The sequence below is a fragment of the Aphanomyces invadans genome (genome assembly GCF_000520115.1).
Source record: "Aphanomyces invadans strain NJM9701 unplaced genomic scaffold supercont1.2, whole genome shotgun sequence".
NCBI classification, from domain to species: Eukaryota; Oomycota; class Saprolegniomycetes; order Saprolegniales; family Verrucalvaceae; genus Aphanomyces; species Aphanomyces invadans.
In genome coordinates this window covers 623,178-646,661 of record NW_008580147.1, presented here as the reverse complement: position 1 = coordinate 646,661, position 23,484 = coordinate 623,178, and the positions used below count along the sequence as shown (strand labels likewise).

Below are 23,484 nucleotides of genomic sequence, written 5' to 3'. Positions count from 1 at the left end.
GCGGAAACGTCTATGTATTTTTATTCGTTGTAATCTTGATATTTGTATCAATATTTCAATAACATGTAGATCTTCCTCAATGGATTCGCAGTGGCAATCAAGTTTAAAAGGAGAAACGGTTTATCTGGAGATTTGTATGGGTCTGCAATCTTCTGGAAGGGCGGATTTGAAAAGTATGGAAACATAGAGGGGTTGGTATTTCGAGTTTTGCGGGGCCAGCGACGAGCTACAGAGAAGAGGAGCGATGTCGGAGCGAAAGGCCGTGATCAAGAACGCAGACATGCATGAAGACATGCAGCAAGACGCAGTGGACTGCGCGTCTCAAGCGTTGGAGAAGTACAACATTGAGAAGGACATAGCGGCGTTCATCAAGAAAGAATTCGACAAGAAGTACAACCCAACTTGGCATTGTATTGTCGGTCGCAACTTTGGGTCGTATGTGACGCACGAAACCAAGCACTTCATCTACTTTTATCTCGGTCAGGTCGCGATCTTGCTCTTCAAGTCGGGATAGAAAGACCTGCGCCCTTGGTGACATTCAACGCATGTCGCGCCTCGCATCGACGAAATGATTCGAGTTGTTGGGATGTTAACGAGGCCCATAAAGATAATCTAATACAAGGAATTGCGTGTGTACAAAATGGTCTTATTCTCGCATCTTATCTGAAGGACGACTGCACACCAGGAGATCAGACAATTCCTCGTGTTACATCGAAGTGCATTCAGACTTCTTAGGCTCATTGCCGTGGTCCCTTTGCACATGTGCTACAAGCTGCGTGACCTCTGAAAATGTGGCGCGACAATAAGGGCATGCTTCCAAACTTTCATTCGATGGAGCCGGAGGGGGCGCGGTTGCAGCTGCAGGAGTGCTTCGTGAACTCTACGGTCGATGAGATGAGCAAGAAGGGGGCCAAACGATTGATCACATACGCGGCTTCCAGGCACATCAGGATGAGCATTGTTCACGTGTGCGATCAGCTGCGACGTGTACCGAAACGTCTGCTGGCAGATTGGGCATGCTTCGGTCGATGCGGTGACGGAAGTAGGAGCGGCAGTAGCCACTGGCAGCGCATTCTGCATGATTTTGTTGAGACAAACTACATTGAGAGCGTCGTATGCATCTTTACCTTGGCGCCATCCACCAAACGGGAGACCGTCGAGGACATGGCAGATCCGACACCCGTCAAACGTTGACGGAGCTGCGACGACGATGATGATGATGCCGTCGATGCCGATGGCTCACGAGAAGACGAATTCGGACGAAACGAAGGGACATGGCTTTGCCGCTTGCACTGGTGATCGGACTCGAAGCGATGCCGCAGACAGACTTTCTTTCGACATGTGGTGCATTGTACGGTGTTGGAGGCTGTCAAAACATCGCGGCAGCCCTCCGCACCGCATCGCACTTTCGCCCTCTTCTTCTCGTTGTACTGATCAGGATTGCAGTTCCCCGCGCGAGTATGAAGATCAAACACAGCGTTCACATCCTGGTCGTTGGTCAAAGGGATTGTCGCGCGACAGAGGGGGCACGTGATGGCGCGGCAGTCCTTGCTGCCTGCGTTCGGGCAGGAGTGGGCACTGTATGTGCGGTGCTCAAGGCAAAAGACGCCCGAGCAGCAATCGCAAGCGAACGGCAGGAAGTCCTTCTGGTTGCATCCTGGCTTGCTGCAGTGCTCGCCGATGTCGAACGGCATGTCGACGCGGCAAAACTGAAAATGGCTGGGCAGGACAGTGGAATGTTTGTCGACCAGGAATGATTGCGTCATCGGAGTAAATCGTGACAACAAGGCGGAGACCGCCGTCAACAGCAGCGCAGGGTGCCACTGCACGCCGTTCTCGACTCTTCTCGGCGGTGGTCGGCGGTGGCGTGGCAAGTTGCCTGAGAGAGTGAGTTTGTGCTGCCGTGGTGGAGTAGAAGACTGACGTAGCTTGGCTGGATTAAGCCTTGGCACTCAACTTTGGAGTGCCCAACTTTGTACTACCACATCGACCTCGAGAATGCGCGAATCCACTCGGTGGTACGGGGATTGAATGTAAGGAGGGAGGTGACAGAATTATCCAGAGGTAGGTAGGTTCAACGAGATAGCGTCGAGAAGCGCAAGAATTACGGGGTATCAAATTATTTTAGGCGCCAAATAGAACCGTGAGCGCAGTTGGTTGAGAGCTTGCACAGAAATCCCTTTGGGAGGATCATCAAGACATACAGAGGGGACATGTGGCATAGGGGCTGAATTGCCAACGCCGTGGTCGGACAAGACAACTCATTTAGTTGATGACATCGACGAGGAAGTCGAAGATGTCGGTATTCCGAATCGCAGTTTGAATGTCTTCCTTTTGCAATGTGCGACGCTTGTTCTTTTCAGAGTACCCCCACGACCGCAGCGTGAGCTCCAAAATGAACATCTCACACGCCTTGGCAAAAAGAACGGGAGCTTCTGCACTGATCATCCGCACATCTTCGTCCGACTTCATAATGCGTTTGATTCGGGCGAGTGGCAGGTCGTTGTGGTTCTTGAAATCTAGTGGGCCAGCGCATCAAGATCCAGTAGTCGCCGTCGCAACGGAATTGCTCAAGCTCAGGAATCCTACCTTGTTCGCTGCCCACTTCAAGCTTTTCCATCTCTGCCAGTTGCCCTGCCCAGAACACCTTGAGCTGCTGTTCCATCTGCGCCAAGTGTGCCGCATGCTCCTCCTGCGTGAGCTGGACCACCTGCCCTTGTTCTTCCATACTCCAACAACCAAAATTCGCACTCTGTACAGCCAGACAAATGGAGCTTCACATTGTATCCGGATATTGGCGTTGTTCGAAGAAAACTGAAGAAATGTTGCCTTGTTGTTCGAACTTATTTAAGGGAAAGGAATCATTTACTTTGACGTACTAGTACTACGTAGTATGTGTCTGTGGCAAGAATTCAATTCTCATCTATATATATGTGAGACATTCTCCATAGTTTTCCGATATTTCTGTTGCCAATGTCCTACGACCTGAGATCTTGATTCGGATTGCTCCATCGCGTCCCAGTCTTCTCGGCGGCAGCGAGTGGCTTCCGCGGCTTGAGGATGGTCGTGTGCTTGTTGACGTCTGGCACGAGGATCTGCGTGATCGATGGGAACAGAAAGTCTTTGCCCTCGTCGCGCTCGTTCTTGGCAGTGAATAACGCCGGGTCCTTCTCGCGCATGATGACTTTCATGGCGCCTCCTGTGTAGACGTCTTGGTTCATGATGCTCACAGGCATGGCTTGCAATGGGACGGGCTTTCCGCTCGGTAGTTTTGCGGCGCGGACGATGCGCAAGGGTTTCGATCGAACAGGGCCAGACAGGATGTCGCATGGCTTGTCCAGGGGCGACGGCTTTGCACGTCCTTGACCCATAATGTTGCCATGCGCGATGAACCGGAGATTGTCTCGATCGACCACGAGCTTATCTAGCCATTCTTTGTGTTCCTTGGCTTTGGCCTCCTCCATCTCTTTCGCCAGCCCGTCGCCCACGAGATGGACTGACTTGAAGTACTCGGGGTTGACGCTACCGTCAGCATTCGTGCCTCCAAACACCATGTCCTTGGAAGGAAGGCAGTCAAATGGCCTTGACTTGTTGCCACCGCCGCCGCCTCCGCCCCGAGACAAGGGCTGCGGATTGTACAAGTTCTCGATCCACGGAGAGTGCAAATCTTCGACTCTGGCGGCGCTCGGTGCGTCTTTGTGTTTGTAAAACTCGCTCGGCTGGCGCGGCGCTGGGTACACGAAGCCGCTGGGGGTCGTGAACTTTGCGCGGGACTCAGCTTCGGCCAGGAGAGCCAATTTCGTTTCATCCACCATGCTCATCGTGAGCGAATTGAAATCCTTGCTGTACGTGTACGTGGCATGGCGGTCCTTGGACAAGCGCTGCCGCATCGCGTCCTTCTCAAGGTCTTTTGTCTACAAAACGGAATCTCATGGATGGCGACATTGTTTCATGAGGTTACCCGCAATTTTTGGCCGCTGTACATATACACGGGCTGGCCGTCGTCCACCGCCGAGTTGGCAGCTTTGGTAAGAGCGTACACTTCGTCAGCCATTTGCCGCTCAAGTCTAGCCACACGAGGATGAAGGTGCAGCATGGGGCGCTGCTATCATACCGCCTCGTTTCCACGTAATCCTTGGGCATCCAATTCTTCTTGGCCTGCTCAAACGCGTCGTTGGTAGCGTCCGTTTTCGCCTTGTACCGCACTGGTGCCCCTCCAGCCGTCGAGTTCTGTGTGACGTCGCCAGTCGTAGACGACGAAGTGGACGTCGTTTGGAGTGTGCTGTCGCTCGCCGTGTGTGTGCTGGCAGACGACGTGGTGTCAGTCGTCGTGGCTTGCACGCCTCCCTGCAGCTGCTTGAGAACGTGCTGCTTCACTTGGTCATGGCCATGGCCATGAATATCTTCTAGCGTGATACTTTCGCCGTATTTGCTTTCTACCTCCAGCAGCATTTGAACGGTCGGGAACAAGTTCAAGTCCTTGAGCTCGATGAGGCGGTCGGCCTATGGATCGAGACAGCGTCAGGATGCACAGCGTGATTCACACATAGTACCTTTCGGACGTCCCCGAGTCGATTCAGCGCCTGGAAGCAGTTTTCTGACACCTTGGACCGCATGTACAGTTCTGGGCGTTTGACGATGTCAGGAAGAGGGTCCCGCAGCTTGATCCGCTTCATGTCAACGTCGAATGCCGTGTAGAGCCGACTGACGAAGCGTACGTCTGGGTTGGCGAACATGCGAAACCCAGTGCGTGAATTGGCCGCCGTCCGAGGCACCATCTTGTGCAGAGTCGCGAGCCCGGTCTCTGCAATGCCTTCCAAAAATATCATGCGGTAGTGCGCATCGATGACTTGGAATCCTGTGATCACGTTCAAATCGCCGCTGTCGCAAGCCTCCTTTTGGGCCGCCGTGAGCAAGTACGACCGGAGAGGGACCCCCGGCAACGCCGCCGAGTTGATGCTTTCCATGGCTTTGGACATGTTCTGGAGCGTTGCCACGTCGTTGTACGGAATGACGACGACCATGCGGGTAAACACCCCTCCTCCGTGTTTGCAAGGCGTCGGGGGTCCGGTCGGGGGGTTGCTTCCAAGGGGGTTCTGCAGCGTCGCTTCCACCGCCAATGCCGTCAGGCAGTTCAAGTACGACCCGGGCAATCGAACGAGCTTATCCACCTAGTTTGTTCGGGAATGCCATCTCCATCAAACAGTTTATAACATGCCGGGCAAATTGTACTTGAGACAGGTTGATGTCTTCGTCCGACCCTTCCTTTGGAGGAATGCGGCGCTTGTGCGGTACGATGTCTGCCGTGAGTTTCAGCGTCATGAAGGGTTTGCCCGCTTCCTGCTTCTTGAGGTTTGTCTTGGGCCAAGGGTGAGTCGTGAAACAAGATCGTTGAGAGGGCTACCGTGCGGAGGAGCTCGTAGAAACGGTACATGCCCACACCGTGGGCATTGCAATCGCCTGCGCGGACAAAGTAGAGGCTCTGAATGTCTTGCTTGGCAATTTCGTCGACTTGAAAGACGTCGAGTTTCGCATTCGGTGGATGGTGGTCGTGGGTAGGGGGGTGCGAACTGTCTGGGAAGCGCCCACCGACGTAACTCTCCCACTTTTTCACGAGCTCGGCGTATTCGCGGTCGAGTTGGATATCGCGGTCGTGAAGCTCGACGTCGACATGACCTGCCTGCAAGCTTTCTTCGAGCGACGGCCAGTCCAGCGGCCCACACAAGAACGTGCTTTTATGGTCCCACGCAACGTCGGTGTCCTGTTCCAAGGACAAAAGTCGTGAGCCCATGATGGTGGAATGGGCGGCGTAGGGTCCACCTGCAGAATTCCTGACGTCCGCACAATGCGCTGGGGACACATAGGCATTCGCAGCGACGCGTACGCTGGAACACAGCACTTGTGAAGGGCAGTGTGCGGCGTGGGTGTGATGTATTGCAAGAGTGGCTTCGACTGGACGGTGATGCCGGGGAGATTCGTAGCTTTTCGTATACAAACGGTGAGTGGGTTCAAGGACTGCACTAGCGCTGGCGACAACAGGGGATGGTCGACTTTGATGCGAATCGTCACGGAATGGATCCCTGGGGACCAGTTTAGCAACAGAGACATCGCGCCTCGTACCGTGAGCGTTGACGAATGGGGCACCGAGGGGTAAGTGCATGTCCTTGGCAGCGACGTCGCAGCCCCATTGTTGCTCGAGGACAAGGTCCCCTGCTAGAAGCGGACTTGTGTCGACCTCAAAGAACGTGATAAAGTTGCGTCCGACGGTGGGCGTCGTCGTCTGGTTGTGCTCGGTCACTGCCGTCGCAGCTTGGCCAGGGGTCTGGTCCGCCAGAAAGAACGTTACGATAGGGTTGTCGTTGAGTTTCAGGGCGAATGCTTCGGTGATGTCAAAGTCAGGAATGTGCTGTTCGTGGCGAAAGTACTTGGGACCGAGGTCTACAGGTGAGGACGAATTGTCTGCCGTTCCCTGGCCTTGGCGTGCCGACGGCGGGGCTTTGGCATTGGAGGCTGGCGCGTTGGGTGCTGGTGCGACCCCCGCCGTCCCGTCCGCAGCGATGGGTACCCATGAGCCGGCTGTCCCCACAGGCTACGCCCGGCAATGACCCACGCAAATCAAAGCACGATGTCTCTCACGTACTGGGGTCACCTTCTTGCTACCGTCGAGGAATTTGTACCGAAACGTGGGGTTGACAAACACGCCGTCGTCGAGAGCGACCTCGATGATGAGGGTAGTTTTGACCTTCCTTGCCTCTACACCGCTCAACCTCGTCGTGTCGGTGCATTCTGCAACAATCAAACCCACCGTGGTGGCCATGGTGAGCGCCGTCCGCGCTGCTCATCGCTCCTCGCTTGACAGCACTCTCGTTCCCGTCGACGGTTTCATGTTGTGCCCAGAATAGAACGCGACGGTTTCGCGGCCCAACTCTCGTTTCGTTCCTCGGCATGACGCTTCCCGGGCCGGTCTTCCGCGCGAACTTGCTCATCCGGGGGGAAGACCACGTTGTGACGCTGTATGACACCGAGCCGAGTGGAGTGGTGTGCATGGCAGTGAACTCGGCCACGACCAACAAGTTTACGCGGGCGTTTTCGTCGGCGGAATTGAAAGCGGCGAAGTTGACCAAGACCCCGTCAGACTACTTTCACCTGGTCGAGTCGCTTTACTTTGTCGCGATCGGAGGCGTGAACGAGCTCCAACTGCACTCGTCCCTCCCGGGGATGCGACCCCCCGCCGCAATTGCGACAGCCACCGCCGCTCAGCACTACCTGACAAATGCCCAAGCTGGGAATGAAAATTTCACCCAAGTGTTGTCTCGGGGACTCATTATGCTTTGCAATGACAAACCGATGGGGCTCCAGGCCATCACTCGGCTCGGCAAGTGGCTGCTCGAGAACAATCCGAACAAGCCCAAGGTCGTCGTTGTAAACAAGTAAAAATAATCTGAGTGCGAGTTCTATCGTTGCCGTTCTAGTGGATGAGATCCCACACATGTCTCGTGCAGGTCCTTGTGCCCGTGGCTGTGGGACCGACAATTACATCCTTGGCATCTTCGGAAGAGATTTTCTCTTGCGGCCAGGTTCATCCATCCAACGGCGCCCTGTGGAGGTTCGAAGCCGACCGATGCAGCAGGCCGCGACTATGTTCTCGGGTCATGGTTTTGCCACACGACGATGAATCTTACCCTCAAGGACGTGGTATATATTAAGGGGCTCCCACGTTCACTTGGCGGATTCTACCTAACTACCTATACTCGTACTGCTGCTGCTTCAGCTCTACCGTCTCACTTAATCTCGCTTCACTTTTTGGGTCCGTCGATACACGGCTGATTAGCTGCACGAAAAGAGCACAAAGATGCTCAAGATCGCTGACGCAATCGTGCTCACACTGAACGCAGATGCAGGAAGAAACGATTGAAGCTCCGTCGGGCATTCGTTCGCTTGCACACGTCCGATGGACTTCCACTCAGCGAGACAAAGTGCATGTGGGGCATCGCGCAGTTCGTCGTCTCGTCGCTTCCGCAAGAGGTGCTTGACAGCATCGATGCATTGCTTCTCGCACACATACGCGTGGTACTGTCGGTGTTCTCGATCTCCGCAAAGAGGAGTCATGGTGTGTTCAACCGGCGCGCAGCTGACGGCAACGAGATCGTCCTGGAATCGGTGTATTGTGGCGTTTTCGCCGAGAAGGGTCGGCAAGGTCACCGAGCCGTCCTGGCGGGCCGACGCAGAGTGGAAAACGGAGGACAGCACCGTGAGGACGAGCACAAGGAAAGAGATGTTGTTCACGTGCATATTGGTCACGCCGAGCGGGCAGTGGCGATGTGTTCGAGGCAACGGCGAATGGGGACTGCTTTGACCAACCAACGAAGTGATCACAACATCCGATGCGATCACAAACGCGTACGGTTGTGTCGAGAGGACCGGACAGGACGGTATACATGACATAAAAATAGCAAGTATAAAATGCAGAGCGGTTCAACATCCTGGTTGCCACATCGTGGTTCTCACACCCGTATTGAAGCACTTGGAGCTCTTGGAAGCTTCAAACGAGGGTTGGACACCGTTCGTTGTCAAGTCTCTCCATAAGTAGTGTCACCCAATGGACTTTCCATCCACCCCCTGATGGGAGACTGCATGGGTTGGATCACGAGATTTTAGTGCTGAGAGGGAAAGTAGGAGGGTGGTGCAGCGGACGTCGTCGCGTCATGCCCCCTGCCTACCCGGTCAACTTTTTTTGAATTCGGCCGACGTGACTTCAGCGTTCAGCGGCACATCCAGGAGCCGAGTCGGGCTTGTTTGGTGGCGCATCGGTCTCTGCCTGAGAGGGGTTTGTCGCCCACCGGATGAAACGTGCGCGATGGGCGTCACCTTGAACGATGATCGGCGTGAAATCTTCGGTCCGTCGTGGGATCGAGCGTTTTTACGTGGGAGGAGTTCAGCAAGAAATTTAGAACTCGTTGAACATGACGAACATTTGTGTTGGGTGTTCAGATTCGACTCGAGTAGGTTCGATGGAAGATGGTGGCTGTCGCGAGTTTGCCTCGCCATGGAGATCGTTTGCATTTATGCCGAGTGTGTGGCCGTGAACCATGGGCAGCGTGCCTCCCACAACTTCCTTCTGCACACGCATTTCAGAGTGTAGGGTCGATTCCTCCTCGGAGCGCTTCCATAAGATGAGTGTTTCGCCGTAGGTGGTCATTTCTCGACACCTGGACTTTTTTATTGACATGGAAATGCAAAATATAACTGAATTGTTTGGAGTAGGGTCAACAGAATGGATTCAATAAAATTCACCTGCAATATTTTTTGACACTGGAGAATTTTTTCCTTGTCGGGTTGGACAAACACAAAAGAGGGAGTCACACACATTCTGTCCACGACGATTCGATTCACTGGAATATCGGAGTGTTGGAAACACCACTCCTGCGTGGGGCCATCCTGCATTTCCTGTCCACTATGAATCACCCCACTCCTCGTACCATACGCGACGTCCCATCGGTTATACTGCCCCTTCGGTCCCCGCTCTGTCGGCGTATATGTACATTGCGGCGGTCGATGCTCCGGCAAATCCCCTTGAACACCTACAAATGTGACAAAGAGAATGCACGGCAAATGTACAGTATGCAACACCGCACACTAAAAACGCGTTTAGCTCAATGAGTTTAACGTTTAACTCGTATCCGTACAAGCTAGGTGGCATCGCGACACCTCATCCGGATACCAATGAAGAGTGCAGGTTTCCATGCCAACGGGATCGCAAATATGCAGGTCCGCCAAGGATGCAAGTCTCCTCGACGCCATGCCGCCCAGCAGGCATGGCTGGAAAGAACCGACCAAAGAATCTGAAGCAAGCGAACACCATGGACGAGTCGTCCGACGATGAACCGCTGGCAAAGAAGTTCGTGGCAAACTACCAAAACCCACGACCTCCAGCACCAATGTGGCAGCAAATGCACCGGTTCCTCCGTCTACGACACCACCCCCTTAAGCTCCAATGGCTCCCGTCAAAATGTCGAAGTTCTCAAACCCTGTGCCGAAGAAAGTCCGTCAACTGCCAAAAGTGCTCTCGACATGGTACAGCATACTTCCAACACTGCAGCGAGAGCTCAAGGTGCTCTTGGCTCGGGAAGTTCGGGAGATGGTTCCAAACAATTTTTCGATCGAGATTGAACGTCTGGTAGTGGATACAGTACCGTCGATTCTCCGGGGGGACGGGCTGCGCTATTCCGTGCCATCCCGAACCTCTTTGAAGCAAATTCACGTCCCCGAGACGTGGGTCGCATTATCTTGTCCGACAAACTCAGTGGTCGCGAGTTCTCTAACACGTCGGTGGTACACTTCCTCTTCCAGTTTAAGTACCTCATGTGAAAGGCGCAGGTGCGAACGACAGGGTGTGATGAGCTCGTCCACCAATTGCTCGCAACAGGCACGAAATGAGACCTGTTTTACACCGATGTCAATCTCTTCAAAGACTATGGCGAAAGCGACAATGTTCTAGACGATGTGGTGTGCATGGTCGGGTGCACGCGATTCTCTTTGCATGTTGTAGCGTCGGAGATGGGGGTCGTGGTGAGTGCCCAACATCCCCTCCTCAACGCCAAGTTGTTCTCAGGTTGGCCGCATCACTATTCGAGACGACAGGGATCACATCGACTGCACGCCGATGGGAGTGGGCGGCAAAGCGATCCCGCCCTACATCGACCGCCTCACCAACCTGTCGTATATGATCGTGTGGCTGCCAAGGGCTTGAATAAATGGATGGACAGGAGCGATGCCAAGTTCATCTTGCTCGTGGAAAAAGACGCGGCATTCATGCGTCTGGCTGAAGACCGCTTTTATAACAAGTACCCATGCATCATCCGAACAGCCAAGGGCCAACCCGATGTGGCGACGCGAAGTTTCTCAAGCAAATCCAGTACGAGTTGAAACTACCTGTGCCGGGCCTTGTCGACAGCGATCCTTGCGGTTCCTTCGCATCATGCAAGGTCTTTCCTATCGCCATGGCATGTACGGCTCAAGATCCTGTCGGTGTACATGAGCGGGTCCAAGAAATTGTCGTACGACCTTGCGAGTTTGACCTGTCGGGACATGAAGTGGCTCGGCGCGCGGCCGCCCGACGTAACCAAGTACAAAATCCCCGACCAGTGCCGGCTTCCCATGAAGGACTCGGACACTAAGGCAGGAATGGACTTGCTCGACGAAGAATTCATGAAATACGCCCCCCTCTGGTCCAAGGTGTCATCGCGAGATTCGCCGCATCCATGCACTCGGTGTGATCTTAGGAGCTTGATTCGACGATGGTCCAGTCGAAGGAAAAGACGGAAATTCATTTGTTTTGCCTCGTGTTCACCACTCGCAACTGACTTGTCGAGGCACGTTTGGCTTTCAGTATCTCACGAAAGAATACCTGCCTCGGAAACTCCGCGACGGGAGCGATTGGATTTTGCAGTCCGTGGACACATTTCCGTTCTACTAACCTAATTCGCATCCCTTGGACGAGTCTTGCTCATCGAGAAGGGGTCATGTGGTTACAAACGTGACGCAGTTGTGATCTCGTGGACGTTGGAAGGCGTCAGCGGCAAATACTTGGGTCGCAGTGGGTCCGACCGATCCAAAAAGTACAGACGATCGAGGCCGACTTGGTCGAGCTGTATGCCTTGCTTCCGAAGCTTAGCCTTTTCGTGTTTCATCGTTCCCGTCACATGCATGGCGCGCAACTGTCGAAGAAACCTCGGTACGGCGTAAAGGCTACCTTCCACCACAGGGAGAAGCTCCATCAGCCCCCGCCCCCTTTGCTCTCAGCCACTTACGGGAGTTTGGAAGTGCAAAACTTTGCAAACGCTTCCATGTCCAGGTCTTTAAACACCATCGCCGCCATCCCTGCACGTCCGTCTCGACCAGGCAGCGCCACTCCATACACACAGATATCTACCACCAAAACAAGAGCCGTCAATCGTCGCACAGGTTGAGAAAAACGGAGACCTGAAATGCCTGGAAACGCTGAGAGTGCCTCGGCCACTTCGCTCGTCGCGACGTTTTCGCCGTTCCACCGAAATGTGTCGCCAATGCGATCCATAAAGTAAAAGCACCGGTCGGTGTCCATGCGAAATAAATCGCCCGTTCGAAAGTACAAATCTCCCTGCGCCGAAAAAACACTGCTCTGAATCGAAGATTCTACAAACGCCGTTGCTTGCCTTAGTAAATGCGTTGGCGAGCAACTTTTTGGCGGACGCAGCGTCGTCTTTAAAATACCCTTGAAATTTGTGCAAGGGCGAGGACGCGCCGACCTTGATCAGTAGCTCGCCGACTCTTCCCGTCGCGCATGGAATCAAAAAGTTGTTGGTGTCTCTAGGATGCTGCGTGTGCAGTCGTGCTCGACCACACGATGACACTTTACCTTAGTAATTCGTCGGCATCCACGTCGTATTCGACGATCGTCATGCCCGAAATCGCGGTCGCCAAGTACCCATATTGCCCCAAGTGGCCCCTATCTTTGCGTTCTCGACACACGTTGAGCATCCCGCCGACGCCTTCCGTCGCGCCGTAAAACTACACACACCACAAACTCAATTCTCCCACGTACAAAACAGGCAGAACGTGCAGGGACTTGCTTCGCACACGACGGGAATGCCAAATCGATCTTGAAACGCCGACCAAATATCTGGACGAAGACCATTCCCAATCGCCACGCGCACCTGGTTTTAAAATGTGTGGTTGAATTGCAAACAACGCTGGGAAACGTACCACATTCGCGCGGTCCAAGTCGGATGGGGGCGCGTGGAGGAGGTACCGACACATTTCCCCAATGTATTGGACGATGGTGGCCTCTGTTGCTCGTACATCCGACCAGAAGTGGGTGGTGGAGAACTTACGAGCGAGGGATATCGAGCAGCCTGACAGCAGCATGATCCCCACGGCCACGACGCCTCCTGCCGTGTGGTACAAGGGCAGCGAGCAGTAGAATCGATCGAATCGAGTGATTTGAGCACAACGAACAAACACCATCGAACGACTTATCAGGGACTGGTGCTCTATCCGCGCTGCCTTGGGAAGGCCCGTGGTGCCGCTGGTGAAGATGAGCAACATCATGTCGGTGCACAAAATGGATTTGCGCTGGCTCAAGAGTGGGCGATGCGACGACACCTGCTTTACGTCTTCGTTCAACGAGCGCGCAAAGGCCAACGGCGGGGGCACTTGGGTGCCATCTGAAGCATGCAGACAGGTAGTATACAAACGATTGAAGTGGACTGGTGTACCTTCGTGGTAGACGGCCAAGCGTGTGATGCGTGGAGGCAAGCGGTCGAGAACGTGCTCCACTTGTGCCGTGCACTCCGCTCCAAATATGATCACGGAGGCGTCCGACACTCGAAGGCAATGCAACAGACCCTCCTCGGCCACATGTGTATTGATGAGAGCGGCGACAACGCCGACTTTGGACAGGCCGATCCAAGTAGCGAGAAACTCTGGTCGGTTTTCCATTAGGAGCGCCACGATAGACCCTGGAGTCAAGCCCACGCTCATGGCCCAGTGCGCAACTCGATTTGCCTGGATTTCCAGCTGGACAGCCGTGTATTTCTTGCCCTCAAACATCACGAGGACCTTGGAAGGCATGGCGTCGACGAGCTCTTCCCACAAATCGGCCACACGTGTATTGCGGGCAATGAGGTACCTCGTCTGTACCAACGCGAGCGAGTGCCCCCAGTACTTCATCAAGTCGTGGGATAGATAGAGTTTCTTATCCACGTACGCTGCGGTGGCCGCGCCAACGGCAATCGCCGCCGCCTTTGTGCAAAAGTCGGTTGCCATCTTTTCCACGCGATGTCACGCGCTCGCTACTCGATCTATCCGGATAGTTGACTCATCCGATTAAACTTCTGTCCTGCACACTGGTTGACCGGATACTCATCGGGTTGAAGGGTCACGCCGTCGATGGAGCTCGTGGCGGAGCGGAAGAGGTCGGAAGACGTCAGGTTGCTGCAGCCGCTGGCGTCGCACAAGTTCCCGTATGTAGGAGGCAATCCTGCGCTCGAGGCGATCCCGCAAGTCGTGCACTTTGGTGGTTTTCGCTTGAACCAGACGTTGACCCAGAAGGTGCGCATTCTGAACAAGTCGTCGGCGAGCACACGCATGCACATTGTGACGCCGACAGAGAGCCCGTTTCACATTGAGAACAACCGACGTGGGACGGTTTACCCTGGCATGAGCGAAGACCTGGTCGTGATGTTCACCGGAACAGAGTTCAAATACTACTACGACTGCATCAAAGTGCACAGCGAGGACGGCAACTTTATCATCCCCTTGCACGCATACCCCGTCGTGAACAAGGTACAAACTTGTCGTTTGAGCCAACTATGGATGGTTTGTGTTGACTACACGTGTGCAGGTCAACTTTCCACCGCAGATATTCTTTGGGACGCAACCTCTGGGGCTTCTCTCAACCCGCACCGTGTCCATCGGGTGCAGTGTCCCCATCGAGTTCGAGTACCGCATCGAAATCAAGCGCGCCCACAGCTCCATTACTGTCAAACCTTTACAAGGAACGATCCCGGCCAACGGCGTCGCGGAAATTACAATCGGATTTCAGCCCATTGTGATGGCCAACGTGTTCTGCGAGATCGAGTTGCTTGTGTCGCAGTTTGGCTTTCAGCCCATGACGTGTGTCATCTCGGGCGCGTCCGCCCCAGGCCTCCAGCTGCCACCACCCACTATAGGTACAAGTTGAAAGCTTGTCGCAGAAAACATTGCGCTCAAGACTTGACTTAGACAATCCCGCCATCGACTCGGATCGGAAGCAGCCCACTGATGCTACAGTCGATCCCATCGTTGCGTTACCCGAGGGGTCTATCGAGAGTTGGAAAGGCGACCCGTCACCGCCGAAACGCACGACCAAAAAGATCAAGAAGCCGCCCGTCATCACGGATGACGTCGGCATGGAGGACGGGATCAAAATTCCGACGTCGATGAAAGGTGTCAACGCGACCAACTTCGTGCTGACCCAACAGCCCGGAAAACTCAAGCCAAAAGACCTCAAACGCGCCATTGATGAGAACCGGGCGCTGCGGAAACGACAAAAGGCGGAGCAAGAAGCGCTGCGCTTGAAAACGGGGAGCGCGGGGGGCGGCCGCCTCTCGTTTGACGTGTTGCTCATGGAAGAGTCGGTGTCGACCAAGCCGACGACGCGGCAGCTCAAAGAACTCGTGTTTTTGCAGGTGAAGCGCATGAGTGGCTACGTCGAGTACGGTCTGACGTGTGTTGCGTAGGAGCTGCAAGAGATCGACAAGATAGAACGAGAGCTCGAGTTTCAGAGCAACCGCGAGTTTTTGGGCGACTCACTGCTCGCTGCCAGCGACATTCAGTTCATTTACGACGTTCGATCGTTCCATGCACTCGAACGAGAGCGCAAAGGTCGCGAGATCCTCCGAACTACTTTTGTAAGTCATGGCGGAAGCGTGTCATCGACACCGCCCGTCCGCGCAGCCCTACCGGCGTTCTACACCCCCGCCCACGTGCCCGATTTCAACCCGTACAAGAACGACTTGTGGGCCAAGCGCAAACGAGTTCGTATTCCAGCAGCTCGGACGTTTGTAGCCTCATGTGTCGTAGATGTTGGCTAGATTCGTGCAAGTCGTGTCCAAGCTGATCACGAGGCTTCGTGCGGAGCGACGCTTGAGATCGCTCCAAGCATGGATCGGGACTGCCACGACGCGCGTCGAAGTGCGAAGGATGGTCGAACGGTGCGCGCCATGACAAGGGGCGAGGGAGCTGACAGTGGCAGGTAACAGGGATTGGAAGTTTGCCCAAGTGTCGATCACAAACGCTCCGCCCAAGCCTGTCAAGACCACCGTCGACTCGATGCAGACTGAGGACAAATCGTTCTTGCTGACGTCGCTGTCGTCCCCAACCGCATCCGCGTCCGACGTGAGCTCGATTGTCGTGGTCCATTCGTATCCATTGTACGTGGAGACCGAGTCCCGGACACGGTTTCCTGTAGCAGTGCCCACGGACACCCATTCCATGCAAGACTTGGACTTGTTTCCGGTCCAAGTTCCTCTCGAAGCCGACTTGGTACGCACGATGACCGAACCTGTCTGCGTTGATCGCGTGGGTATGTAGATGGGCTACCGCCCCCAACAGCCACTCCCCATTCCACAGTATTTGCCATTGGAGGCGTCTCGAGGCCTGCGAGTTGGCGCTCAGCATGAAGCTGGCCTTCGCGTTCCTCGCGCGATAATGCCAGTCGAGCCGATTCCGTTGACGCCGCATGTCGACCTCGCCTGGCGGTTCAAAGTGGACCCGTCCGTGTTTATCTTTCCCCCCGCGACGCTTCGGGTGTACACCCCGATCCAGTACCCTCTCGAGACAGACCCCGAGTACTTCCTCCAGCCACGACCGCGGGCCCGCCACGTCGTCCGCACGACTTTAAACGTCATGGCAGACACCCCCGGGACTATCTCGCTTGCCATTAAGATGCCGTACATGCTCCATACAGCATGGGTGGGGTGGCGAGACCGCCCAGATGATCTCCGAGCGTCGTTGTGGGACGTCCCTCCATGCGCGCCATCCTTGATCGACACGACCAAAGCCATTCCGATTGACATGTTGAGCGACAGCGAAAGCGACAACGATGAGGCTGACCACGTGACGATTCCAACCTTGGACGACGCCAAAAGGATGTTTGAAGAGGACGGCGAAGTCGATCTGGCATCACTTGCGCAGTTCCCGCGCTACGAAGCGTGGCTTCGACTCGATGAAGAGTACCAAATGTACCGGAATGATTTGTGCATGCAGCTGCCGCAGGTATGTCCACCAAGTCCATCCGTCGTCACCTCAGACGGTCCTGTCGACGACGGTAGCGCATGGGCGAGATTGCAAAGCATGTACACAACCCCGCAACACCGTTTGTGGTCGAAGGCCACGGAGACATGCTGCCGCTCCACGCTTGGGACGGCGACGGTGTCAGTAAGCTGAAATAATGCAACCATTCCTGGCGACGAAACCGTCGGTGGGTCGTGACTGTAACGTCTGTAACGGATAACGATGTCGCAACGGTCAGTTGCGTGTGGCATGGTGAGCAGGGGCGGCAACGACCCACGATCCCATGTGAAGGACCTCTGCAAGGACCGGGCCAACGCGTGTGGGTTGATTCTGAAACCCTTGGACCGCGCCCAGGCCAGGCTGATGTTGGAGAAGGAGCGGGACTTGTGGTGGCGTCATGTCGACGCGGAAGCCGTGCGCCCAACCAAACTGCATGCAGGGTTTAGCTTCAAGCAAATCGAAAAGGAGCTGGCACTAACGGAAGAGCGAGAGTGGATGAAAAAACACAAGAAACCCCGTCCGCACGAGTTTACGATCGCAGAGAAGCGGATCTTGCGCGAGTGGTTTGACTTGATGGACGCAGACGGATCCGGCACGGTCTCGACCGACGAGCTACAGGAAGTGCTTCTCACTCTGGGCCTCGCCTTTACCACGGACGAGTCGATGAAGATCATTCAGTCCATCGACGTCGATGGTAGCGGGTGCGTCGACTTTGAAGAGTTTGTCCAAGCGCTGACGCCTCAACAAGGCCGAGCCAAAGCGCGCTTAGACGACTTGAACCGATACACATCTTTTGCAGGGCTCAAGAAGAGCATGAAGGTACACCATCTATCGCTGGTCGCACCACCATCGACCCGGCGTGGATGGATAGGAGCAGAGCCAAGGCCTGTTGGACGCCAAAACTCACGTGTCCATCGAACGGCGACGATTCCTCGTCAGTGCTATCATGGACATCGATGAAAGCGCCGAAAGCAGCGTTGATGGCGCAAGCGGTGGTCGAAAAAGGCGGAAACGAAAGAGCAACCTGCCAGCCAACACAACGCTTCGATTGCATGGGCTAGAAAAAGCTATCACACGCAATGCGCGCAACAGAGTACGAAAAACGTTTCTATTGCTTTGGATTCCCCCTGACGTGGTGTTGTAGAAAGCTGAAAAAAGCGAGACGTCCCCCACCAACTCTACCGAGATACAACGACGGAAGGACCTGCAAGCAGCTGCAACAGTCGAAGCACAGAGGCGACTCGAAGCCCGGCAATACTTGCGCCATCGTGCATGTGCTAGCGAAGCCAGCCACCACGACGGCGATGCTCCCCCACATGCACAGTTTCGGTCGGCTACCTCGCAGTTAGATCTGACGCGCACGACCCTTCCGCCTATTTAATGCAACTCCCAACGCTTCCGTCGTGCAGTCGCAAACGACACGTACACGCACTAGCCAACGCGACGGATCGAGTGTACAGCTCTGTTAATTCGCACGCCCCACTTGAAATGTCGCCAGGAGGCCGAAATGGTCACTCGGATACAACGTCGAGTCGTTTGGATCGGGTTTGGTGCCGACAAGCGCGATCGTCTTGGGCGTCATCTACTCACGAACGGGTCCGCTCACTCGGGGTCGCACACGCGCCATGGTACCTGGCCTTTGTAAAAGATGTAGTCGAGGCACACTTCTGTCCCAACGTCTTTCGTCGGCGCTTCCAACCCCTGATGGAAAGTCACGTCGGGCTCGACCCCGTGTACTTGCATGTGCGCACTGGTAAACCCTCGCTGCTTCAAGTACAAGTAGCACGCTTTGTTTGGCTCGCAATTGAAGTCGCCCATGATGATCACATTCGTCCCCGACGTCGTCGCTGCGATCCAGTCTGCGATCGTCCGCACTTGTTCGACGCGGAAACGCTCTTCGTCCCGGTCCGACGCCAAGTGCACGTTGACCACGTGAATGTCCACGCCATCGACTGTCACGACGACGCGTTGAGCGACCTTCCACCCCCCGATCAGGAGCTGCGTGTGATGTTTCGGTCTATGCGCAACAGGTCAGAGCTTTGGACGAGGTGCAGACGACGTACGCGATCGACTTTCGAGCGTAGACAGTCGTGCCAAACACCCACGCCGTGCCCAGTCCGAGAAACGTGACGATTTGCAAAATCGGGTGGTAGTAAAGCCACTGCACGTGCCCCCCCAAGATGGACGCCAAGAACCGTTCGTTGAACCACGCACAAAAGTCGTACGCCCACGCAGCCAGTGGGTTCGACGTTGTGAAGAGCCATCCCAGAAGCGGGAGTGTCTCGAAGTATCGGCGAGCAGCAGGGGCCTCAAACGTTTCATACGACTCGTTCGCGGGAAGCGCCGTGGCTGGGAGCTGGATGTGTTGGCCGAAGTTGTGGCCACCGATGTTGACTTCCTGGAGCGCGTACAGGTCGGCTTTGGCGCGTCGGAGCTCGTGCTCCACGAGGGGCTTGCGCTCGGGCCATCGATCCAGGATGAATCGAATGTTGTACGTGCACACGGTCAACATGTTGGTCGCGGTGAGCGCAACCGGAAAATGACCACTTCGCGAGCTTGCGCTCCGTTATTGGTGTAATTTCATGTCACGCAAAATGTATACGTCATGGATTGCGGGGGATCATGGGTGCCCTGCGCCTGGCGTGGTTGTTCGTCGCTGGCGATGCCTGGCACATGAAGGGTACCTTCAACCTGATCAGTTGAAGCCGATCATGCGTTTGCATCTTTGACATCGGTCCTCCATCCACGGGCCCTACAAAGCAATCGCACACCTTGTAAGTTCCGTACAGGATTCGTTCGCGACACTGTGTTGAATCGCTAGTACGCCTCCGTTGTCGTGCATCCGCCACGACCAACTCTGGCTCAGTGCATGGCGCGGCAGGGAAAGGAGTGCTGTGACTCAAGTGCCTTCGCAACGACTTTCCGGGGTTTTGAGGTTTACATGCCATCCGGATAAGCAATGCTATGCACCTCACTTTCCACAACCGAGCAAAACAGCGGCGATTAAGTCTCATTGCATGGATCTGCGCAGGCATGTCCTCTTGTGCACACTAGCTGTGCTCTTCGCTCAAATCGGTGCTGCCATTCCGGCTCCCATCCCGTCCACGTAAGTGTCAGCATGGATCATGCCGCTAGCCAACCCCTGACCATCGAGACAGGTCCTCATGTTCCCGCCAAATGAGTCGAGAAGCCATGCAGATTATCCACCACGTAAGAACTTCATGGCCAGTTGTGGTGCACAGAGCTCATGCGCTGCGTTTGAAGAAAGTGTTTATGCCCGCGCAGGCGCTGCGTTTCCACGTACCCGACCAATGTCCACTCGTGGCGGAGCACATTCAGTACCTTGACCATGTTGGACGGATTCGCTTCGGATGACAACGCGTGACTGGTAGTTTGCCGTAGGAACATCAAAAGGAACGCACGAGCAGCGGGCGGTATCGGTGTGGCTTGTGCAAGAAGCAGTTCCGCAACGAGGAGTACATCGACCTCCATTTCGACCGCAGGCATTCCCCCGTCAGTCATGCCCTTCGCTTGTTTCCTATTTTGACAGACATCCTGCCACAGACCCGATCGGATGGACTTTGCATGGCCGACTTCTGCGATATTCTCAACTGCCCCTCATACACCGCCCAAGTCCGGCATGCCAAGTGTACGCACACGTATGCACGGCGCCTCAAGCAAAAGTGCCTGGTGCGTTTGGCTCTACGACACGATTCAAATGGATGGCTGGCAGGCGTTATTCCAAGCGTGTTTTCCCTACGTGGAGCCTTCGTACGACACGACAACGCTTCGACGCGGAGAACCCGAATCGAATCGACTCTATGGTACGTGCCATCACTCAAAGCTTTCCCTCTCCATTCGTTCGAGTAGAGTCGATGGTAACCAGTATCTGCGACACCATCTCCTGCGAGGCTCCCGACGCAGTCGACCCCCCGTCCCTCGTACTCACACATCCCTTGCAGTTTTCTTCCACCTTACGGACATTTTCCTAGCTCTCCGTCATGGCGACGGCACTTGCCAAGTTCCTATGCCTCGTAGGGGCACTCATGGGACTCATCTTCGCTTTCGACCGGTGAATTGTGACCAACACCCGTGTTTGTCTTTCACACTTGTCTTGTAGACCAACAAAATCATCCTCGACCAAGGCCCGCCCGTCGATACGGCGTCCTAAATCGACATCCTTGTACAGATCGCCAACACACCAACAAACCCACGATGACTAGGATTCGACGTTCCTTAACCTGACAGCATGGCAAACTCTTGCAATGTCAGCTTGCCCTTCTTGTTTTTCTTTTTGGACGTTTGCTGAGTGGATGGTTGTGGCTTGGACTCTTCTCCCCATGCATTGGCACCCCCATGACCCTTCTTGTCCAACACAACATGTTGGATGCCTACGGGAGGCCCTGCCTTGGGAAGCTCAGGAAAGTCGCTTCGATTCCGGCTTGGGGCTTTTCCTTGAGCATGCAGCTGTAATTCCTGAAGATTGCCTTGCACCGAATCGACCGATACCACTTGAATCTTGGACGACTCGGGGGTCAAACCAGTGGACACAATCGGCGCGGAAACGGGCTCGCTCCAGCTCGCTGTAGAGCTCCAGCTCACGACGTTGTTCGGAGCAGACTTTTTGTTTCTCGCTCTGGCATTGAACGCTTCGCGGTCTGTATTGTTGAGCACGACGTTCAGTTGTTGGCCTTTCTTTGAATTCTGTGGCATGGCCCCGACCTCTTTCAGGGCATTTCCCCATCCTACGGCAGCAGGTATCGGAACTTGACGGGCTTTTTTGGGCTTGGCGTTGTTAGCTTGTGCAGGTTTGGGAGCTGGTTGCGGGGCAGGCCAATCTTCGGCGGTAGAATTGGCGGGCGACGGGGCACTTCGAGCAACTGCGGTAGCAGCTGACGGAATCACAGCCGCAGTAGCAACAATGGCGACCGGCGCTGGTGCTGGCCCTGCAACCGGCGCGGGGGGCGTCTCTGTTTTGGATTTTGACGGTCGCTTCCTCAGCTTGGCGTCGTTGAATCCGACAGGTTTGGATTTGTTATGCAGCACGAGCACTTCTGTGACCTGGCTCTCGTCCGGTAGCAAGCTCATGAGTTTGGGAAAGAGCTCGTGCAAGTCGTCCGGTCGAAACATGGCGCGGGCCAAGCTATAGAACGACACGGCCGGGATCTCCTTTTGTCGAAACTTCTTGCACACTTCGCGGAATTGAACATACTTGGCCTCGCTGCCGAGCGCAGCTTGGATGCTGTCGATTACGGATTCGGACTGGTCGGCCGCAGGTGGCTTCTCTTCTTCTTCGTCGACGGGTGGTGCAGCGCTCGGAGTGGGCGTCGGTGGCGGGGACGGCGACGGCTGGCTGGCGGCATTCCCTTTGTTCTTTTTCTTCTTGCTCGGTTTTACCAGTCGCAAGAACGGATTGTTCGCGCCAAGTACTTCGGCTGCTTGCTGCATTTCAGGGTACTCCCACGGGTCACTGCCGTGCATGTGAGCCCGCATGGCGAGTGTCGGCTGCGGGACAACGGCGTTGCGGTACTGCGCCGCCGACGATGGAGCGGACGACGCCACTAGTTGCGGAAAATCTTCTTGGCGGGGCATGCGAATGTTCTGACTCTGCCACGGTGTGAAGTTAACCTGTTGTTCGTTGCCGACCAGCGCGGGGAAGTCTGCGACTGTGATGTTGGCAGCGTCCGGCGCTTGAATCGGTGTGTAATCATCGCGGGGCTTGTACTCGTCGCGGCCCTCGCGGTCGGCTCGACGCACCGAAAAGTTCACGTCGATGCGCTTACTCACAGGAATGTGGGGATGGTTCTTGGTCATGTGCGCTTGAAACTCTATGTGGTTCTTGAACACAACAAATTTCGCGGCAAGGCAGGACGGTTCTTCGCACAAGAAATGATCGGACCGGAAGTGATTTTCCATGTCGTTGTAGTCCTTGTAGTATCGGTTCTCGATGCCATACGCGTGCAGGCAGATTTCACACTCGTAGTGGTGCTTCCGCAAGTGTTCGTGGAGTTCATTGTTGCCGTAGTAACTCGACGAGCAAAAGTCACACTTGGGGTGGCCATTGAACCCTTCCTCGGGGTTTCCCTGGGACTTGTGCTTCTTCAATGCGCCAGCAGTGTACAAGACTTGTTCTTGGAGAAAGGCATTCTTGTGGTCTAGGCAAAAATCACAGAAAGACAGCGCGTGCTTCGTATTCAAATGTTGCTTGAGCGCTTTGATATTCGGGAAGCTGTGTTTGTCGGGGCAGTTGCGCGCAGAACACGTGAGGCTGCGCAGCCCCTGGACGGCGCTGTAGTTTTCCTTCAGAAAATACATCCCCGACCCTTCGTCAAAGATGTGGGTAGGACCAATGTTGTCTCCCCAGTCCTGAAAGCTCTCGAACGTCATCGTGTCGTCTGTAATACAAATCACACGATCCATCTCGGTTTTGCACATCACGCATTGCTTTGACTTGAGGAGCTGACGCATTCGCAGCGCACAGATGCTGCAGCACCCCACGTGGTTGCAGGAGCCGACTGTTTGGAACCTCGTCTTGTTGTCAATGCTCAGACAGCACACGACACACGCATGCGACGCGGAACTTGCTCGTTGTCCTCGCGCCATTGGTGACGAAGGACGGGTGGAAATCCCAGTGTGTTCAGGAAGTTATGCGAGCAAAGTTTAAAACAT

The 23,484-nt window shown here is 55.0% G+C and overlaps 12 protein-coding genes across 19 annotated transcripts; 6 read left to right on the top strand and 6 right to left on the bottom strand.

Moving 5' to 3' along the window:
• Positions 1-204: 204 nt before the first annotated feature.
• Positions 205-641, bottom strand: H310_01050 (hypothetical protein). Its single transcript, XM_008864060.1, has one exon. It carries the CDS (start codon positions 536-538, stop codon positions 227-229), a length of 312 nt encoding a protein of 103 aa, XP_008862282.1. The 5' UTR covers positions 539-641; the 3' UTR covers positions 205-226.
• A 1,447-nt stretch (positions 642-2,088) lies between these two features.
• Positions 2,089-2,781, bottom strand: H310_01049 (hypothetical protein). The gene is made up of 2 exons (XM_008864059.1): positions 2,590-2,781; positions 2,089-2,519 (listed from the first exon to the last, which is right to left on the bottom strand). Exons 1-2 carry the CDS (start codon positions 2,726-2,728, stop codon positions 2,266-2,268), a joined length of 393 nt encoding a protein of 130 aa, XP_008862281.1. The 5' UTR covers positions 2,729-2,781; the 3' UTR covers positions 2,089-2,265.
• Positions 2,782-2,923: 142 nt separating this feature from the next.
• Positions 2,924-6,880, bottom strand: H310_01048 (hypothetical protein). 5 transcript variants are annotated; one of them, XM_008864054.1, is made up of 10 exons: positions 6,806-6,880; positions 6,641-6,753; positions 6,121-6,589; positions 5,821-6,080; positions 5,405-5,761; positions 5,233-5,358; positions 4,554-5,171; positions 4,115-4,503; positions 3,962-4,067; positions 2,924-3,914 (listed from the first exon to the last, which is right to left on the bottom strand). In XM_008864054.1, exons 1-10 carry the CDS (start codon positions 6,840-6,842, stop codon positions 2,979-2,981), a joined length of 3,411 nt encoding a protein of 1,136 aa, XP_008862276.1. In that variant the 5' UTR covers positions 6,843-6,880; the 3' UTR covers positions 2,924-2,978. The 5 variants fall into 5 exon arrangements, with proteins under 5 accessions (XP_008862276.1, XP_008862278.1, XP_008862279.1 ...); XM_008864056.1 differs by having other exon boundaries at positions 3,962-4,503; XM_008864055.1 differs by lacking the exon at positions 2,924-3,914 and having other exon boundaries at positions 3,916-4,067.
• Positions 6,881-6,919: 39 nt separating this feature from the next.
• On the top strand, positions 6,920-7,628 carry H310_01047 (hypothetical protein). Its single transcript, XM_008864053.1, has one exon. The coding sequence runs from the start codon at positions 6,946-6,948 to the stop codon at positions 7,432-7,434; it is 489 nt and encodes a 162-aa protein (XP_008862275.1). The 5' UTR covers positions 6,920-6,945; the 3' UTR covers positions 7,435-7,628.
• A 49-nt stretch (positions 7,629-7,677) lies between these two features.
• On the top strand, positions 7,678-8,384 carry H310_01046 (hypothetical protein). Its single transcript, XM_008864052.1, has one exon. The coding sequence runs from the start codon at positions 7,952-7,954 to the stop codon at positions 8,354-8,356; it is 405 nt and encodes a 134-aa protein (XP_008862274.1). The 5' UTR covers positions 7,678-7,951; the 3' UTR covers positions 8,357-8,384.
• A 2,279-nt stretch (positions 8,385-10,663) lies between these two features.
• Positions 10,664-11,476, top strand: H310_01045 (hypothetical protein; the record flags this gene model as incomplete). Its single annotated transcript, XM_008864051.1, has 4 exons — positions 10,664-10,719; positions 10,767-10,915; positions 10,955-11,235; positions 11,390-11,476. 4 exons carry the CDS (start codon positions 10,664-10,666, stop codon positions 11,474-11,476), a joined length of 573 nt encoding a protein of 190 aa, XP_008862273.1.
• A 52-nt stretch (positions 11,477-11,528) lies between these two features.
• Positions 11,529-13,827, bottom strand: H310_01044 (hypothetical protein; the record flags this gene model as incomplete). The annotated part of the gene is made up of 8 exons (XM_008864050.1): positions 13,257-13,827; positions 12,745-13,205; positions 12,612-12,695; positions 12,398-12,549; positions 12,183-12,348; positions 11,983-12,139; positions 11,811-11,928; positions 11,529-11,748 (listed from the first exon to the last, which is right to left on the bottom strand). The coding sequence occupies exons 1-8, from the start codon at positions 13,804-13,806 to the stop codon at positions 11,529-11,531; spliced, it is 1,908 nt and encodes a 635-aa protein (XP_008862272.1). The 5' UTR covers positions 13,807-13,827.
• Positions 13,828-13,894: 67 nt separating this feature from the next.
• On the top strand, positions 13,895-17,014 carry H310_01043 (hypothetical protein). The gene is made up of 8 exons (XM_008864049.1): positions 13,895-14,325; positions 14,384-14,711; positions 14,764-15,209; positions 15,261-15,557; positions 15,604-15,734; positions 15,783-16,065; positions 16,114-16,797; positions 16,854-17,014. Exons 1-8 carry the CDS (start codon positions 13,930-13,932, stop codon positions 16,971-16,973), a joined length of 2,685 nt encoding a protein of 894 aa, XP_008862271.1. The 5' UTR covers positions 13,895-13,929; the 3' UTR covers positions 16,974-17,014.
• Positions 17,015-17,056: 42 nt separating this feature from the next.
• Positions 17,057-18,209, top strand: H310_01042 (hypothetical protein). The gene is made up of 3 exons (XM_008864048.1): positions 17,057-17,634; positions 17,687-17,908; positions 17,960-18,209. The coding sequence occupies exons 1-3, from the start codon at positions 17,065-17,067 to the stop codon at positions 18,194-18,196; spliced, it is 1,029 nt and encodes a 342-aa protein (XP_008862270.1). The 5' UTR covers positions 17,057-17,064; the 3' UTR covers positions 18,197-18,209.
• A 31-nt stretch (positions 18,210-18,240) lies between these two features.
• Positions 18,241-19,373, bottom strand: H310_01041. 2 transcript variants are annotated; one of them, XM_008864046.1, is made up of 3 exons: positions 18,879-19,373; positions 18,448-18,832; positions 18,241-18,397 (listed from the first exon to the last, which is right to left on the bottom strand). In XM_008864046.1, exons 1-3 carry the CDS (start codon positions 19,325-19,327, stop codon positions 18,281-18,283), a joined length of 951 nt encoding a protein of 316 aa, XP_008862268.1. In that variant the 5' UTR covers positions 19,328-19,373; the 3' UTR covers positions 18,241-18,280. The 2 variants fall into 2 exon arrangements, with proteins under 2 accessions (XP_008862268.1, XP_008862269.1); XM_008864047.1 differs by lacking the exon at positions 18,241-18,397 and having other exon boundaries at positions 18,407-18,832.
• A 430-nt stretch (positions 19,374-19,803) lies between these two features.
• Positions 19,804-21,106, top strand: H310_01040 (hypothetical protein). Of its 3 annotated transcripts, none has more exons than XM_008864044.1 (9): positions 19,804-19,921; positions 19,974-20,025; positions 20,084-20,166; positions 20,218-20,328; positions 20,380-20,505; positions 20,549-20,639; positions 20,686-20,756; positions 20,808-20,887; positions 20,936-21,106. In XM_008864044.1, exons 2-9 carry the CDS (start codon positions 19,980-19,982, stop codon positions 21,036-21,038), a joined length of 711 nt encoding a protein of 236 aa, XP_008862266.1. In that variant the 5' UTR covers positions 19,804-19,921; positions 19,974-19,979; the 3' UTR covers positions 21,039-21,106. The 3 variants fall into 3 exon arrangements, with proteins under 3 accessions (XP_008862266.1, XP_008862265.1, XP_008862267.1); XM_008864043.1 differs by having other exon boundaries at positions 20,080-20,166; XM_008864045.1 differs by having other exon boundaries at positions 20,808-21,106.
• On the bottom strand, positions 20,953-23,445 carry H310_01039 (hypothetical protein). The gene has a single exon (XM_008864042.1). The coding sequence runs from the start codon at positions 23,416-23,418 to the stop codon at positions 21,052-21,054; it is 2,367 nt and encodes a 788-aa protein (XP_008862264.1). The 5' UTR covers positions 23,419-23,445; the 3' UTR covers positions 20,953-21,051.
• Positions 23,446-23,484: the final 39 nt, after the last annotated feature.

Bases quoted from the DNA above. Each gene is read 5' to 3' on its own strand.
- H310_01041 (XM_008864046.1), bottom strand. From the start codon at position 19,327: ATGTTGACCGTGTGCACGTACAACATTCGATTCATCCTGGATCGATGG. The intron at 18,833-18,878 runs GTACGTCGTCTG...TGTTGCGCATAG, and splicing joins TACGCTCGAAAGTCGATCGC to ACCGAAACATCACACGCAGC. The intron at 18,398-18,447 runs GTACCATGGCGC...GTTCGTGAGTAG, and splicing joins ACATCTTTTACAAAGGCCAG to ATGACGCCCAAGACGATCGC.
- H310_01046 (XM_008864052.1), top strand. From the start codon at position 7,952: ATGGACTTCCACTCAGCGAGACAAAGTGCATGTGGGGCATCGCGCAGT.
- H310_01048 (XM_008864054.1), bottom strand. From the start codon at position 6,842: ATGAGCAGCGCGGACGGCGCTCACCATGGCCACCACG. The intron at 5,762-5,820 runs GTGGACCCTACG...TCCTTGGAACAG, and splicing joins GGACGTCAGGAATTCTGCAG to GACACCGACGTTGCGTGGGA. The intron at 5,172-5,232 runs GTACAATTTGCC...CGAACAAACTAG, and splicing joins AAGACATCAACCTGTCTCAA to GTGGATAAGCTCGTTCGATT.
- H310_01047 (XM_008864053.1), top strand. From the start codon at position 6,946: ATGACGCTTCCCGGGCCGGTCTTCCGCGCGAACTTGCTCATCCGGGGG.
- H310_01042 (XM_008864048.1), top strand. From the start codon at position 17,065: ATGGTGAGCAGGGGCGGCAACGACCCACGATCCCATGTGAAGGACCTC. The intron at 17,635-17,686 runs GTACACCATCTA...GTGGATGGATAG, and splicing joins GGCTCAAGAAGAGCATGAAG to GAGCAGAGCCAAGGCCTGTT. The intron at 17,909-17,959 runs GTACGAAAAACG...GTGGTGTTGTAG, and splicing joins CACGCAATGCGCGCAACAGA to AAAGCTGAAAAAAGCGAGAC.
- H310_01043 (XM_008864049.1), top strand. From the start codon at position 13,930: ATGGAGCTCGTGGCGGAGCGGAAGAGGTCGGAAGACGTCAGGTTGCTG. The intron at 15,210-15,260 runs GTGAAGCGCATG...TGTGTTGCGTAG, and splicing joins AAGAACTCGTGTTTTTGCAG to GAGCTGCAAGAGATCGACAA. The intron at 16,798-16,853 runs GTATGTCCACCA...CGACGACGGTAG, and splicing joins TGTGCATGCAGCTGCCGCAG to CGCATGGGCGAGATTGCAAA.
- H310_01050 (XM_008864060.1), bottom strand. From the start codon at position 538: ATGTCACCAAGGGCGCAGGTCTTTCTATCCCGACTTGAAGAGCAAGAT.
- H310_01039 (XM_008864042.1), bottom strand. From the start codon at position 23,418: ATGGCGCGAGGACAACGAGCAAGTTCCGCGTCGCATGCGTGTGTCGTG.
- H310_01049 (XM_008864059.1), bottom strand. From the start codon at position 2,728: ATGGAAGAACAAGGGCAGGTGGTCCAGCTCACGCAGGAGGAGCATGCG. The intron at 2,520-2,589 runs GTAGGATTCCTG...CTGGCCCACTAG, and splicing joins TGAAGTGGGCAGCGAACAAG to ATTTCAAGAACCACAACGAC.
- H310_01040 (XM_008864043.1), top strand. From the start codon at position 19,833: ATGGATCTGCGCAGGCATGTCCTCTTGTGCACACTAGCTGTGCTCTTC. The intron at 20,167-20,217 runs GTTGGACGGATT...AGTTTGCCGTAG, and splicing joins ACATTCAGTACCTTGACCAT to GAACATCAAAAGGAACGCAC. The intron at 20,329-20,379 runs GTCAGTCATGCC...ATCCTGCCACAG, and splicing joins TCGACCGCAGGCATTCCCCC to ACCCGATCGGATGGACTTTG.